General features: G+C 38.0%; 1 protein-coding gene across 1 annotated transcript in view; it reads right to left on the bottom strand.

Moving 5' to 3' along the window:
• Nucleotides 1-15,808, bottom strand: part of TNNI3K (TNNI3 interacting kinase) — a 337,135-nt gene that overhangs the window by 111,661 nt on the left and 209,666 nt on the right. The window contains exons 18-20 of the mRNA XM_069594718.1: nt 12,677-12,729; nt 12,147-12,199; nt 8,019-8,151 (exon numbers count right to left, since the gene is read on the bottom strand). Of these exons, the coding sequence (XP_069450819.1) occupies nt 8,019-8,151; nt 12,147-12,199; nt 12,677-12,729 (239 nt within the window). The remainder of the gene's footprint in view (nt 1-8,018; nt 8,152-12,146; nt 12,200-12,676; nt 12,730-15,808) is intronic.

Here is a 15,808-nt window from a genome sequence, read left to right as displayed (position 1 = left end):
ATAAGGAAGTAGCCATGGAGAGGGAGGTGCTGCTGCTGCTAAGTCGCTTCAGTCGTGTCCAACTCTGTGCTACCCTATAGACGTCAGCCCACCGGGCTCCCCCATCCCTGGGATTTTCCAGGCAAGAACACTGGAGTGGGTTGCCATTTCCTTCTCCAATGCATGAAAGTGAAAAGTGAAAGTGAAGTCACTCAGTTGTGTCCGACTCTTAGCGACCCCATGGACTGCAGCCTACCAGGCTCCTCTGCCCATGGGATTTTCCAGGCAAGAGTACTGGAGTAGGGCACCATTGCCTTCTCCAGTAGAGGGAGGAAAGTGGATATATTTGAAAGATATTTAGAAAGAAGGATTGAAAAATAAGAAAACAAGTGAAAAACAAAAGTAAATAAGGAAGGAAGGAAAGAAGGATGGAAGGAAGGAAAAAGGAAAGAAAGAAGGAAAGAGAAAAGTCAAGGATGATTTTAAAGTTTTTATATGGGCTCCTGGCAAATGATAATTCTACTCAAGCACAGAATCATAGGAAGCCTTGACCCTGCATTACAATTTGCCCTCATTTTTAATCTTATAGTTTCAGAGAGATTTCAATTTGTAAAATTCGGTCACAGAATCATCTCATTTGATCCTCAGAGTAATCTCTGTGCAGTCATCATTAACTGCATTTACTGAAGAAACTGAGCTTGTGAAAGATACTAGAGGCCAGATGAAATGCAACACATTCAAGAAAGCAAAAGAAGGTGTGAGTGGCTGGAGCACAGAAAGTGAGATAATATGAGCAAGGTCAGAGATCCTGAATCATGTAGAGTGTTGCAGGACATATTAAGAATTTAGAGATTGATTCCAAAGAACAAGGGAAACCATAGGATGATTTTAAGCAATGGTAACATAGTCACATTTATATTCTTAAAGTATCATTGCAGTGGATGTGTAGAGATTGGAGAGGAAAAGAAGAACAAAGAGAGAATGGTCAAAGAGCTATTGCAGCAAAGTGATAAAGATGGCACTTGGAACTAAGGTGGTAGTGGATAAAACTTTAGATGAAGATAGGGTATATATACTTCACTAATTCTATTCAGTATTGTACCAGAGACCCTTGCCTGTGTGAGAAAGCAAGAAAAATATATGAAAAATACACATATTTGAAAGAAAGAAGTAAAATATTCTTTATTCTGAGATGACATAATCATCTGTTTAATATCCCCAAAAATGTATATGAAAGCTACTTGAACTGATAAGTAAATTTAGCAAATTTATAAGGCACTAGGTTGTTAAAAATTAATTATGTCTCTATACTTACAAAAACCATTATTCATTGAAATTAATAAACCTTTAAAATAGCATCAAGAAACACAAAATACATAGAAATAATTCTAAAAAAATATGTGTAAGGTTTCTATGATGAAAACTACAAACATATTGATGACAGAAATCAAAGACCTAAATGAAGGGAGAGATATAGTGCTTCTCAATTGGAAGATTCAATGTGTGTAAGTTGTCAGTTCTTCCCAAATTGCTCTACAGATTCACTGCAATTCAGTCAAAATTACAGCAAAAATTTTTTGTAGAAATAGACAAGCTGGTTCTAAAATTTATATGGAAAAACAAAAACTTTACAACAGCAAAAGCAATTTTAACAAAGAAGAGCAAAGTTGGAGGATTCGCATTATATGATTTCTAGATTCACTATAACATCAATATAGTGTGATATTGGCATAAGGGAAGACTTATATTGATGGAACAGAATAAAAGTCCATACATGTAGTCAATTAATTTTTGATAACAGTACCAAAATAACTTAATAGATAAAGGAAGCGTTTTAAATAAATCATGCTAAAAAATAGGCATCCATATTTTAAAAAATTAGAGAATACAAATTCAACTCTTACCTTATACCATTAAAAAGTAATTCTAATAGATCTTATAAATATAAAACCTAAACCTATAAGATTCCTATAAGTAAACACAGGAGGAAATATCTGTGATCTTGAGTGTAGCAAAAATATTTTAGATAGGATACATAAAAATATTTATAAGTTTGATAAGGTAAATTTCACTGAAATTAAAAAAAAAAAACCTTTCGCTGTTTGAAAGGCATTGGTTAGATTATGAAGAGGCAAGTCACAGACTAGAGGAAACTACTTACAAAACACATAGCAAATGAAAGAGTCTACCTAGAATCTAAATATTCTTATTAGTATATAAGATAATTTAAACAAATAATTCACCAAAGAAAGAGATATGAACAGCAGATAAACACACAAAATTATCAATATTATTAGTCATTAGAGAAATATAAAATAATACCACAACTATTTACCATAATATACCTACTCAAATTGTTAATTTATTTTAAGTGGACAATAAAAAGAGTGCTGGTGAGGATCAGCTGAAAATCTCATACACTTCTCATACAAGGCATACTGGTACAGATGCCTTGGAAAAAATCTTCCTGTAATATCTAGTAATTATCATATATATTTGTCCAAGAGTAATTAAAACAAACACACAAAAACCTAAATGGTTTTGGCAATTACATTCATAATAGCACCAAACTGAGAATAACTCAGATGATCATCAACTTGTGGATGGATAAATAAAACCAAGGTACATTAACACACCTCTTCATAGATCACAGCTTTGTGATGAAAAAGCTTGCATAACTCAATAAAGCTATGAGCCATGCCATGCAGAGCCACCTAAGACAGATGAGTCATAGTGGAGAGAGAGTTCTGACAAATCATGGTCCGCTGGAAGAGGGAATGGCAAGCCACTCCAGTATTCTTGCTGCAAGAAGCCCACAGATATGAATGGTATGAAAAGGCAAAAAGCACGACACTGGAAGATGAACCTCCCAGGTCAGAAGGTATCCAATATGCTACTTGGGGAGAGTGAAGGGCAATTACTAATAGCTCCAGAAGGAACGAAGGTCTGCACTAAAGCAGAAAGGATGCTCGGTTGTGGATGTGTCTGGTGGTGAAAGTAAAGTCTGATGCTGTAAAGAACAATATTACATAGGAACTTGGAATGTTAGGTCCATGAATCAAGGTAAATTTGAGGTGGTAAAGCACGAGATGGCAAGAGTGAACAATAACACTGTAGGAATCAGTAATTAAAATCGACAGGGATGGGTGAATTTAATTCAGATGACTATTATATCTACTACTGTAGGCAAGAATCCCTGAGAAGAAATGAAGTAGCCCTCATAGTTAACAAGACATGCAGTACTTGGGTCCAATCGCAAAACAAACAGATTGATCTTGGTTCGTTTCCAGGACAAACCATTCAATATCACAGTAATCCAAGTCTGTGCCTCAATCACTGATGCCAAAGAAGCTGAAGTTGACCAGTTCTATGAAGACTGACAAGACGTTCTAGAACTAACACCAAAAAAAAGAGATGTCTTTTTAATCATAGGAGATTGGAATGAAAAAGTAGGAAGTCAAGAGATACCTGGAGTAACAGGCAAATTTGGTCTTGGAGTACAAAATAAAGCAGGCCAAAGGCTAACAGAGTTTTGTCAAGAGAACACATCGATCATAGCAAACACCTTTTTCAACAACAAGAGAAGACTTTGCACATTGTTGTTGTTCAGTCACTCAGTCGTGTCTGACTGAGCAACCCCATGGACTACAGCACACTGGGCTTCCCTGTCTTTTACTGTCTCCTGGAGTTTCTTCAAACTCATGTCCATTGAGTCGATGATGCCATCCAACCATCTCATCCTCTATACCTCCTTTTTCCCCCTGCCCTCAATCTTTCCCAGCATCAGGGTTTTTTCCAATGAGTCAGCTCTTTGCATTAGGGGGCCAAAATAGTGAAGCTTCAGCTTCAGCATCAGTCCTTCCAATTAATATTTAGGGTTGATTTCCTTTAGGATTGACTGGTTTGATCTCCTTGCAGTCCAAGGGACTCTCAAGAGTCTTCTCCAGCATCACAGTTCAAAAGCATCAATTCTTTAGTGCTCAGCTTTCTTTATGGTCCAACTCTCACATCTGTACATGACTACTGGAAAAACCATAGCTTTGACTATATGGATCTTTGTGGGCAAAGTGATATCTCTGCTTTTTAATATGCTGTCTAGATTTGTTATAACTTATCTTCTAAGAAGAAAGTGTCTTTTAACTTCATGGCTGCAATCACTGTCTGCAGTGAATTTGCAGCCCAAGAAAACAAAGTCTGTCACTGTTTCCATTTTTTCCCCATCTATTTGCCATGAAGTGATGGGACCAGATGTCATGATCTTAGTTTTTTGAATGCTGAGTTTTAACCCAGCTTATTCATTGTTCTCCTTCACTTTCAGCAAGAGGCTCTTCAGTTCCTCTTCACTTTCTGCCATTAGGGTAGTATCATCTACATTTCTGAAGTTATTGATATTTCTCCCAGAAATTTTGATTCCAGCTTGTTATTCATCCAGTTGGACATTTCTCACCAAATGGTCCATACCAAAATCAGATTGATTATATTCTTTGCAGCAGAAGATGAGGAAGCTCTATACAGTCAGCAAAAACAAGACCTGGAGCTGAAACTGTGGTTTAGATCCTGCGCTCCTTATTGCAAATTTGAAGAAAGTAGAGAAACCACTATACCATTCAGGTATGACCTAAATCAAATCCCTTATGAGTACATAGTGGAAGTGGTAAATAGATTCAAGGGATTAGATCTGATAGAGTGCCTGAACAACTATGGACAGAGGTTCATAACATTGTATAGGAGTCAGTGACCAAAATCATCCCAAAGAAAAAGAAATTCAAGAAGGCAAAGTGGTTGTCCGAGGAGGCTCTCAAATAGCTGAGGAAAGAAGAGAAATGAAAAGCAAGGGAGGAAGGGAAAGATATACTCAACTGAATGCAGAGTTGCAGAGAATAGCAAGGAGAGATAAGAAGGCTTTTTTTCAATGCAAAAGGCAAAGAAGTAAGGAAAAACAATAGAATGGGAAAGACCAGAGATCTTTTCAAGAAAACTGGAGATATCAAGGGAAATTTTCATGTGAGGATGGGCATGACAAAGGACAGAAATAGAAAGGACCTAACAGAGGTAGAAGACATTATGAAGAGGTGACAAGAATACAGAGAAGAACTGTACAAAAAAGGGCTTAATGACCTAGATAACCACGATGGTGTGCACTCACCTAGAGCCAGACATTCTGGAGTGTGAAGTCAAGTGGGCCATAGGAAGCATTACTACAAACAAAGCTAGTAAAGGTGACGGAATTCCAGCTGAGTTATTTCAAATCCTAAAGGATGATGCTTTAGGATTTGAACATGCCAGCATATTTGGAAAACTCAGCAGTGGTCACAGGGTCATTCCAATACCAAAGAATGGCAATTCAAAGAATGTTCAAACTACTGGACAACTGCACTCATTTTGTGTGCTAGTAAGTTAATGCTCAAAATCCTTCAAGCTAGGCTTCAATAGTACGTGTACTGAGAACTCTCAGATGTATAACCTGGGTTTAGAAAAAGCAGAGAAACCAGAGATCAAATTACCTACATTCGCTGCATCATAGAGAATGCAAGGGAATTCCAGAAAAAATATCTACTTCTGTTTCATTGACTATTCTGAAGCCTGTGACTGTCTGGATCATACACACACACACACACACACACACACACACACACACACACACATCAACACAATGGAATATTACACAGGAATGTGAAAGAATAAATAACTGATAAATGTACTAACATGATTCCATTTATTTGACTTTCTGGAAAAGGCAAACTTACAGGGAGATAATTCAGATCAGTGATTACTAGGGGCTGGAGATATGAAAGGTGAATTGATTCTAAAGAGGCATGGGGGAACTTTCGAAGTATTGGAACTACTGTTTATCATGATTGTAGTTGTGATTATACAGCTGTATACAGTTGTTAAAACTCCTTGCATTATTAGCCTAAAATGGTAACTTTTACTATATTATAACTTTTAGTATGTTGAGATATAACTTATATCTCAACTTATACTATATAATTAAATATAATTTTTTAATTTGACAATTGCAATAATTTAAATGATGAAGATGGTGGCTTGAGCTAGAATGGTGGAAGATGATGATAAGTAGTGGATAAGTCTAAGATGTTCTTAGGATGTAAAATCCACAGGAAGAGGTGAACGGATTGATACAGGAGATGAGAAGAAGGGAGACATGTGCAGTGAAAGTTGCTCAGTTATGTCAGACTCTTTGCGACCCTATGAACTATACAGTCTATGGAATTCTCTAGGCCAGAATACTGGAGTAGGTAGCCTTTCCCTTCTCCAGGAGATCTTCCCAACCCCAGGATCGAACTCGGGTCTCCCACATTGCAGGCAGATACTTTACCAGTTGAGCCACAAGGGAAGCCCAAGAGAAGCACAAGGGAAGAACAAGGGAAGCTCTGATAAAAATACTAAAATATGTCTAGAATTACAGTGGATTTTTTAATATACTCATAAATCTTACCAGAAATCATATTCTAAGAGGTAGAGAGATGATAACAGATCAGAAAAAGAAATAAACAGCAATTCTTGTCCAGTTCAAAATAGAGTACTCTTATCCACACTATAATAAGGGCCAGATCCCATCATTTAAAACTATGAAAGCATATAGAGAAAAGTTAGGACAATTATGTACAGAGCATATAATTTGTGAAAAGCTCTTGGTTAGACAGTACACAGAGTGTAATTAAAGACCATATGGTTATTAGGAGGAAAATACCTTGAAAAGACAGTATGAGATATGGCTATTACTTTGCACATGAGTACTAATAAGTATTGTGATCCTGGTTAAGACTTTGAACTTGTGTGAATACCCACATTTGTAAGGTACGTCTTTCCCTAACATCCCTTTTGACTTGATCCTTCTGACATATTTGTGCTTCCCTGGTGGCTCAAACAGTAAAGAATCTGCCTGCAATGAGGGGGACCTGGGTTTGATCCCTGGGTTGGGAAGATCCTCTGGGGGAGGGCATGGCAACCCACTTAAGTCTTCTTGCCTGGAGAATCCCCATGGACAGAGGAGCCTGGCAGGCTGCAGTCCATGGAGTTGCAAAGTGTTCGGACACAGCTGAGTAATGTTCACTTCACCTCTGACATATTCTGATAGGGTGACCACTTAAAGAGCTTACACTATAGTTCATTATAAAATTTCTCTATGATTTAATTTGAAAACTACTTTTGAATCATGGTAAGTTTTAGGGATGCAAAGTCAAGGGGTTTTTAGACTCATGGTGAATACAAGTAAGTAAACAATGTGACCAGACAAAAAGAGCAGAGCAAATAAAATAGAGAGAAATGCAAATCAAATTTACCTCAAATATTTGTACATTTTTCCCTGTGATTAGATTCCCTACCTCCATCTTCTGCAGTTACACAGAGTATAATGTATATTATCAAATATAATCAACAACAAAATTATAGGCTCACTCACAAAGTCCCAATTTTCAAATGCATCTATATATATAAAACAAAATTAGAAAAAGCCATTCTCCTTTGATAAGGTGAGACAAGCCGAAGCAGACCTGATAGATAGTTTTTATGCGTTGTTGCTTTCAGCTCACCTTTATACGCATACCAAAAAGGCACTTCTAAATCAAATCTCAAAAAGTTATTTATATTATTCGTACCCACATTCCACATGGCCATCGTCATCTGCTTGTTTTACTAACAACAGATAAATCAAAACCTTAAGCTTTAATAATAAAATATACCTACGCTTCTGTGTGTCTATGTCCAAAATCACATAGTTATAGGCCATTAAGTCTTCTGGATTGGGCACATACCTTGAGACTATTTCTTTACTTCTCACCTTGCCAATCCACCAAGAACTGTCATTTTTGGGGAACAATGTTTCTTGAATTTGTGAAAATGCAGAGAACTCTGGAAATCAGAGAAATCTTTTTTTTTCCACCCCCAGGCTGCACCCTGCAGCTTGTGGCATCTTAATTCTCCAAGTAGGGCCCTCGGCAGTGAAAGCATACATTCCTGACCACTGGACCACCAGGGAATTCCCTCAGAGAAGCCTTAACTGCGGCATGGCTTACCTGGCTTGAGATGAGCGAAGGGAATTTCTCCAGTGAGAAGTTCCCACAGACACAGAGCATAGCTGAAGACGTCGGCTTTGATCGTGTAGCGTGTACACTGTGTGAACACCTCAGGAGCCATCCAGCGGAGGTTCTGCAGGTCAAGAAACATTCATAAGTCATTAACCAAGTGTTTAGTTCTTCTACTGCAGGACAGTGTTCTTCTTAGCGAGGTTTTGTTAAGTATTCTATGTTCTCAAAAATATAAATGTAAAATAACATCAATACTGCCCTCAATATGTGCAATAATAAACTGGCACGTTTACACAGAAATGTTTACTGCTGCCTTTCAGTTTTTCAAAGGGCATTTTTTCAATCATTGGAAGATCATGCAATCCATAATTCTTCCAAATATACTGCAACCATATTAATTGCCAAGTAAAATGGTGAGCACAGCAGCGGTACTGTTTTGCTTATCTCTGAGTATCTTTCCCCTGGAAGCCTTGCAAGCTTCTGAATAGCCATCCATGGATTCATCCAAGAACTCTATGCCTCCCTGGGTGTGAATCATGCACTCTGGGGGGAAGCATCTCTCCTTTAGAGCTTCAGGTTGTAATTTAGGAAGTCACTAGATTAGACCAATAAATAGTGCCCTGATGACTGAGGAGAGAAAGGGTCTCAGGGGAGTGCCCAGAATATTCATTGAAGGAGATGTCTCACTGGCGGGATCAGGTCTGTCATATCTCCTTTGTTTGCCCAGTGGTGTTATTTCTAAATGCTGTTTGTGCAATATTCCTGAAAGCAAGCCCATAAATCATGACAAGTTTCTCCGTACAAAGTTCTACCCTCATGTTTTGATAGCATCATTTACATTCTTTTTATTTGCAATTGTATATTTTTTCATTTTTAAATATAAGTTTCCATTATGGGATGCAATTGCATAAATTTAGTTTATGTGTGGTTTAGGAAAAAGAATGCTAGAGGTAGGGAAGGAAAATTCTAGTCCTGGGCCTACTATCAACTATTTGGGTGGTTCTGAGAAAGTCTCCTATGCTTCTTGGATCTGAGATTCCTCAAGGGTAACACAGGAGGCAGGCCCTTCTAGCTCTAAAATCTCGTGGCTTCATAATCATATCAATGAACTTCGCCAAATACCTTCTGTCTTTGTATTTCCCCTGAAAGAAACTAGTATTCTCTTATTACTCTTGGTGATATTCTGTGTGTAGTGCTGCCTGCTGATAATTCTTCTGAAGTGTCTACATTATTTTGAAGTCATGGATAATTGCAGCTTTCCAAGAATGTCTTTATTTCAATTATGGTGCTTATATGCAATCCTTCCACATGAGCTTTCACATTCCAAGTAGCCTCCAATTATATAGCAGATTATGAGTTTTGTCACAACAATGCATCAGCAGGAGTAAGCATACAGTATGCCCATTTTTTTCACAGGGGGTAATAGAGTAATTAGCAAACTTATATAAGGCCACATAACTAGTAGGAAATAAAATAACCTTCAAAATAAATCTTGAGTAGGGCTGTGCTTAAAGACTCCACTCCTAGGATAGAAGAATGTCACTTGCTTTGCAGAAATTCAATTCAATTTCATTCAACAAAAGAATATTTAACCAGAGTCTCCACTAGCTACATTTTAGAATCTCCTGGGGAAACTTTTAAAAGATACATGTACTCAAGATGAACCCTGGGGCAATGAGATCAGAATTTCTTGGGGCTGGATTCAGGTTGAATGCTTTTACAAAAGTTTCCAAAGTGATTTCAATGTGCAGCCACGGTTGAGGTCCACCGAGTTAGCTATCTCTATGTCAAAGATGCCAGATAAGATCTGTATGTCCTGTCAAAAAAAGGACCCACTCTTCCCACCTCTCTCATATCTTACCATACTTCTCCTTTCTTACTCCACTTCGGTCAATCTGGCCTTGAACACACAAAGGACTCTCCTGCTGCAGGACATTTGCGCTTACTGTTCCCTCTTCTATACTGCTCTCCTCTTATGGATAACTCCCACATAAGTCTCTTATCAAATGCTATCTTTCTATTTCACTCATCTAAATGACACCCTCTATCACGTTCCATTCATCTGCTCTCTTTGTTTTTTTCCTCATAACACTTATCACCACCTGATATATATTTTACTAATTTGTTCAATGTTTATCTTCTTCCATTAAAATATTAGCCCCATAAACACGAGAATTTTGCTTTGTTCATGGTAATAATCCCAGGTCCTTGAAAATGTCTGACATTTAGTAGGTATTCCATAAATGTCTGTTGAATGAATGGAGTTTAACTGGGGAAACCAGCATGCTTAATCCTTAATCCATGATGTGGTTCCTGCCTTCCTCTTTAACTCGTCTCTCACTGTGTCTTCTCACACAGGGCATGGCAACAATGCCAAGCTATTTAAAGTCCCCAAGGAAAGCAGGTGTTTCTCCTTCCCCTGTGCCTTTGCTCATGTGTTCATTCTGTTTGAACTGATTTATTCCTGTTCATTCTGCCTGAGCTCCCATGAGGCTTTGCCACATCTCTGTCATTGAACGTCCATACTGCCTTCACCCTTACTTGCACATGGATTTTCCCACTACAAAATGAGTTACTTGAGATCAAAGACAAGCTCTTATTCACATTTTGTATTCCTGGCCCTTGTACAATGCCTGACACATTGTAGACCCTTCATAAATATTTGTCCAGTGAGTAAGAGTACTACCTAGCAGTGTGCAAAAAGTGCTACAAAAGCACAGACAGAAAAGTGTGTGGGGAGGAGGTGGAAGGGGCAGTTTACAGGATGGAAGGTACTTAAAATGGGTAAACTTTTCTTGGCCATGCAAGATAATTAGACTTTCTCGAAGTGAGATGCAATGAAAGGTTTTTGGGCAGAGAATATGACCCTGGGAGAGTCATAAATCTGTGACTGTGAAAGTGAATAAAATATTTGGGGAATAGCCAGATGGCTTGTATGTATGTTGCAAGAGGCATAGGGGACTTGAGAAAATGTTTAGTGGGAAATGAACTCGTAGAAGAGTCTTGGGTTCAGAATGGGGGGAGAGTGTTATAACATTTTAATGTTTCCTAGGTGGTGCTAGAGGTAAAGAATCTGCCTGCCAAAGCAGGAGATGCAAGAGAAGTGAGTTTAATCCCTGCATCAGAAAGATTCCCTGGAGGAGGAAATGGCACCCCACTCCAGTATTCTTGCCTGGAAAATTCCATGGACAGAAGAGCCTATGGATTATAGTCCATGTGGTCGCACAGTCAGACAGGACTGAATGTGTACACACGCATACAACATTTTAAGCATCATTAACGATTTACAGGAAGAAGTGAATTGTCAGAACACAACACCTGGCTGATGTTGCAAAGAATGAACTGGAGGGGAGGACTGGAATTAAAAGGCTAGAACAATGGTCCAGAAAAGAGATGGGGAAGACCTGAACTGAGGCAGGGGTAAATGAAAGTTTGGGATAAACTAGAAAAGAAAAGAAATAGAAACAAACGTAAAAAGTGATTGAGCAGTGTATGAGCAGAAGCAGGAAAAGGAAGCAACAGAAAATTAGCCCAAGCTTGGGTAATTAAATAACACAGCTAGGTCAGAAAGAGAAGTATACTCCTTCATGGGGAGGGGAGAGGGAAAAGCAGATAATGAATCTAAATGCAGACATTTCAAGTGCAATTTATGTTTGCTTCAGATGTTATAATTTATATTTTTCTTAAACATTAACACTTGATTGTATCACCTATCGCCTTACAATGTTAAAATGGAAAACTATAAATTGTTAATAGATGCAGGTAAACTATGGATTTTATGGTTAGCTATTAAATTTTAACTCTACCACTTAATAAGGAGATCTAAACATGAAAGTCAATTATCCATGCCCACCATGTACTTTTCAATTAGATTTGAAACAAATTCTGTTACTTTTTCTGTAACATTTTTCAAATATATATCTAATCTATTTCTCTAACAGAGCTTTGAAATAGTTCTTTTGGGGGCTTACTAAAAATAAAAACATAAAACATTATCCTGCCTCTGGGACAATGACATTTCTTCCAGTTAAAGCTGCTTTCATCTCCTTTTCTCTCATGCTGAGTTTACACATTCTAATTGTTTCATAATTATAGGGAACATGAGCAGCAACAAACCCCAGGTTGTTTTGTCATGTTGTCTTCATCCAGAGACTGCAGAAATCTTGATTCTGGGGAAAAGAGAAAACAAATTCATGTCAAAGGAAATATTTTAAAACCAAGGTCAAAGATCATAGCTAAAAGTTTGAAACCCCAAGGAAACCTCAGTCTTATTTAAATTTTTACTTCCATTTTTTTTTAGCTGAGGATATAAAAGAGGAAAAGCTGAAAAGAAATGACATATTTTTTAAATTCATTGAAAAATTTTAAAATTTGTTTTTAATTGCAGGATAATTGCTTTACAATATTGTGTTGGTTTCTGCCATACAACAACATGAATCAGCCATAGGTACACACATGTCACTTCCCTCTTGCTAATTGAAAGCTTTTCCCAGTACCCCTCCATGATAACTTGAAATGTGAATAATTTAGAGAAATATAGCTGTCAGGGTGATATCCATTTCCAGGTTTATCATATAATATCTCCACCAATGAGGAAGGAAGAAAGAAACTGATGTCACTGGGGGCATTATTCATAGAAATCTCACCTCCGAAATCTGCCACCACGGCATGCCCATCCTCGTAGAGAAGAATATTGTGACTGTAAAAAAATAAAAAGTAGACTTTGAGTAAAGCTTACTATTTTCAGTCTGGATGGTCTCTCAAGGAAGAGGATGACAATCATCATTTGTTTACTCCGGAGGTTAAACAATTCCCCAAAAGTTAACAGACATCTCAGTTTAGTGACTCTGATTTTCTTAGTTTGCTAATTTGTAAGGAATGTTTATATAATGTGATCATCTTATATCTGACTTTGAAAGTATTCAAAGTATTTTCCTTTAGGTAAACCTTCTAAACTTCTCAAAGACCCATTAGCTGAAGATAAGTTTTCCAGCTCTTTGAAGTTCAGCTGCTAACAAAATTTGGTTACAGGCAATAGTAAAAGGTATCTGTGAGCATATCAGAGTCAGAGTAAGTGAACAAGTTTGCTAGAACTCTAGGTACAAGGGCAGTTCAAGGCAGGACCTGACATGAATACAGGAAAAGGACTCTTCATGGAAAATGTCTTGGTCAATATGTTCTAGCTGGTATCCTAGGAAAAATAAGTGTTTTTAAGGCCTGTGAAATGAAGCCAGTTAAAGCACTTTTTAAGTTCTTGGAGAGGAAAGCACAGAAAGGTCTTCAAAGTCTCCTTTCTAAACTAGAATTCAAGCTAGAACAAGGCTGTCCTTTTCAAGAAGTAAACCAAGGTTGGGACAGTTTAACTAGAGGCCATTTCTCTCACAAATTGGTGAATTGAGTTGTGAGATCTCTTATGGACAAACATATTGTGACCCAAGATGGTCTTTGAGTGTTTCTTATTGAATGCCTTTCTTTATGCTCATTTCATGTTTAGTTTCTAAATGAGTCATTTCAGCATTAGGAGATAACCCACTTTTAGTGGGTTATCTTTTAGTGCACATAGGCCGTACAATATTACTTTATCTGCTCTTTCTTTCATTGTTTTGCTTCATGATCGAAAAAGGAAAATCTTTTAGTCTGAATAACTCCAGTATGATATTGAACCATTTATATAAGTGCTTTCAGGTACTGAGTTAAGCATTGTAAGAAAGTTAGCTTTGAACTTCTCTTGTATCATAAATGAATTTCACTTTTATGGTATATACTTAATTCTCTTTTAAACTAGCAAAAATCTAGAATGTGTTCAAGCTTTTTTTTTTTTTTTTTGGGCCTGGAAGAGACCAGTGTAGAAGTAATGTTGCTGCCAAGTCACTTTGGTCGTGTCTGACTCTGTGCGATCCCATAGATGGCAGCCCACCAGGCTCCCCCATCCCTGGGATTCTCTAGGCAAGAACACTGGAGTGGGTTGCCATTTCCTTCTTCAATGCATGAAAGTGAAAAGCCAAAGTGAAGTCGCTCAGTCGTGTCCAACTCTTCGCGACCCGGTGAACTGCAGCCTACCAGGCTCCTCTGTCCATGGGATTTTCTAGGCAAGAGGACTGGAGTGGGCTGCCATTGCCTTCTCCAGAAGTAATGTTAATTAATTGCTAATTTATAACACATAATGAGTGAGCACATGCTCAGTTGCTCATTCATGTCCAACTCTCTGTGACCTCCTGGACTGGACTGTAGCCTGCCAGGCTCCTCTGTTCATGGGATTTTCTAGACACGAATATTGGAGTGGGTTGCCATCTCCATCTCCAGGGGATCTTCTTGACCCAGGGATAGAACCCCTGTCTCCTGTGTCTCTTGCTTTGGCAGACAGATTTTTTTTATCACTGTGCCACCTGGGAAGCCCAGAGAAGTAAGAGGATGTCAAAATGAAAAGCCCCCTGAGATGTTATCTTTAATTGTAAATTGCCAATTAATACATTCTGTGAGAATGACACTGTCAAGATAAAGAACTCTCCAGTATCAGGAGCTCTCTGGAAGTTTAAAGGCAACAAGAAGAATGCGTCAAAAATGCTGTACCACTAGATTACTTTAAGAATTTAGGTGAGTTATTATACCACAGTCCCTTAATCTATCAAAAGATAATGAGGGTCACAGTTCATAGATATCATTAAAACATGCTAAACATGAATTACAATTGAATTAAATGATTATATGTATAGTATCCTATCCATTAATTTAATTTTAATTCAAATTAATAATGTAGAACTATGGTTATCAAAATAGTTGGCAGCATATTTGCAATACAAAATACAGATATCTAAATAAAGTTGCCTTAGTTGAACACTGGAAAAAGCTGACAGAAACCCCACTTAATCTTCACCTGTTTCAAAATCACGGTTCCTTGAGGCAACAGCTTAAAAGTTTGGATGTTGTGTGGGCATGCCTGTTAAGTCACTTCAGCTGTGTCAGACTCTTTGCAATCCTATGGATGGGAATCCACCAAGCTCCTCTGTCCATGAGAAGTGTAGGGCATATTTTGTTTATTCATTTGTGTGTTTAAATTTCTTCTAAATATTTTATGTTACTAAGGGTGATAATGCCAGGTAACTGGAATTGGGGTAGTTTAGCATAATTATGGAGAAGGAAATGGCAACCAACTTCAGTGTTCTTGCCTGGAGAATCCCAGGGACGGGGGAGCCTGGTGGGCTGCTGTCCATGGGGTTGCACAGAGTCGGACACGACTGAAGTGACTTAGCAGCAGCAGCAGCAGCAGCATAATTTTACTCTTCAAGCAAAAGAAATGGCTCCTGGTGGCTCAGTAGTAAAGAATCCATCTGCAATGCAGGAGACACAGGTCCAATTCCTGGGTTGGGAAGATCTCCTGCAGAAGGAAATGTCTACCCATTCCAGTATTCTTGCCTGGAAAATCCCGTAGACAGAGGAGCTTGATCAGGTACAGTCTATGGGGTTGCAAGGAATCAGACACAGCTGAAGCGACTAAACAACAGCAAAAGAAATGAATTTGATCACTGGGCTGCCCTGTTCCTCTTGGTATGAGGGGCAGGATGTCTCAGGATACAGGGATCATGCTCATAGTTGTAACTACAGCATTTTTAGCATGTGCTTATTTTTGGCATGCTGCTTACACTCCTTATCACATTTGAGTACACACATAAATGTTTTTTAAACAAATAAAAAAAACTTAAACTAGAAAGTCACAAGTTTGGTAGCATAAAGATCACATTAGTTAATAAGTAAGTACTTATTGAATTGTGGTTGTTTAG

The sequence above is a fragment of the Ovis canadensis genome, chromosome 1 (genome assembly GCF_042477335.2).
Source record: "Ovis canadensis isolate MfBH-ARS-UI-01 breed Bighorn chromosome 1, ARS-UI_OviCan_v2, whole genome shotgun sequence".
NCBI lineage: Eukaryota > Metazoa > Chordata > Mammalia > Artiodactyla > Bovidae > Ovis > Ovis canadensis.
This window is presented reverse-complemented; position numbering and strand designations above follow the sequence as displayed.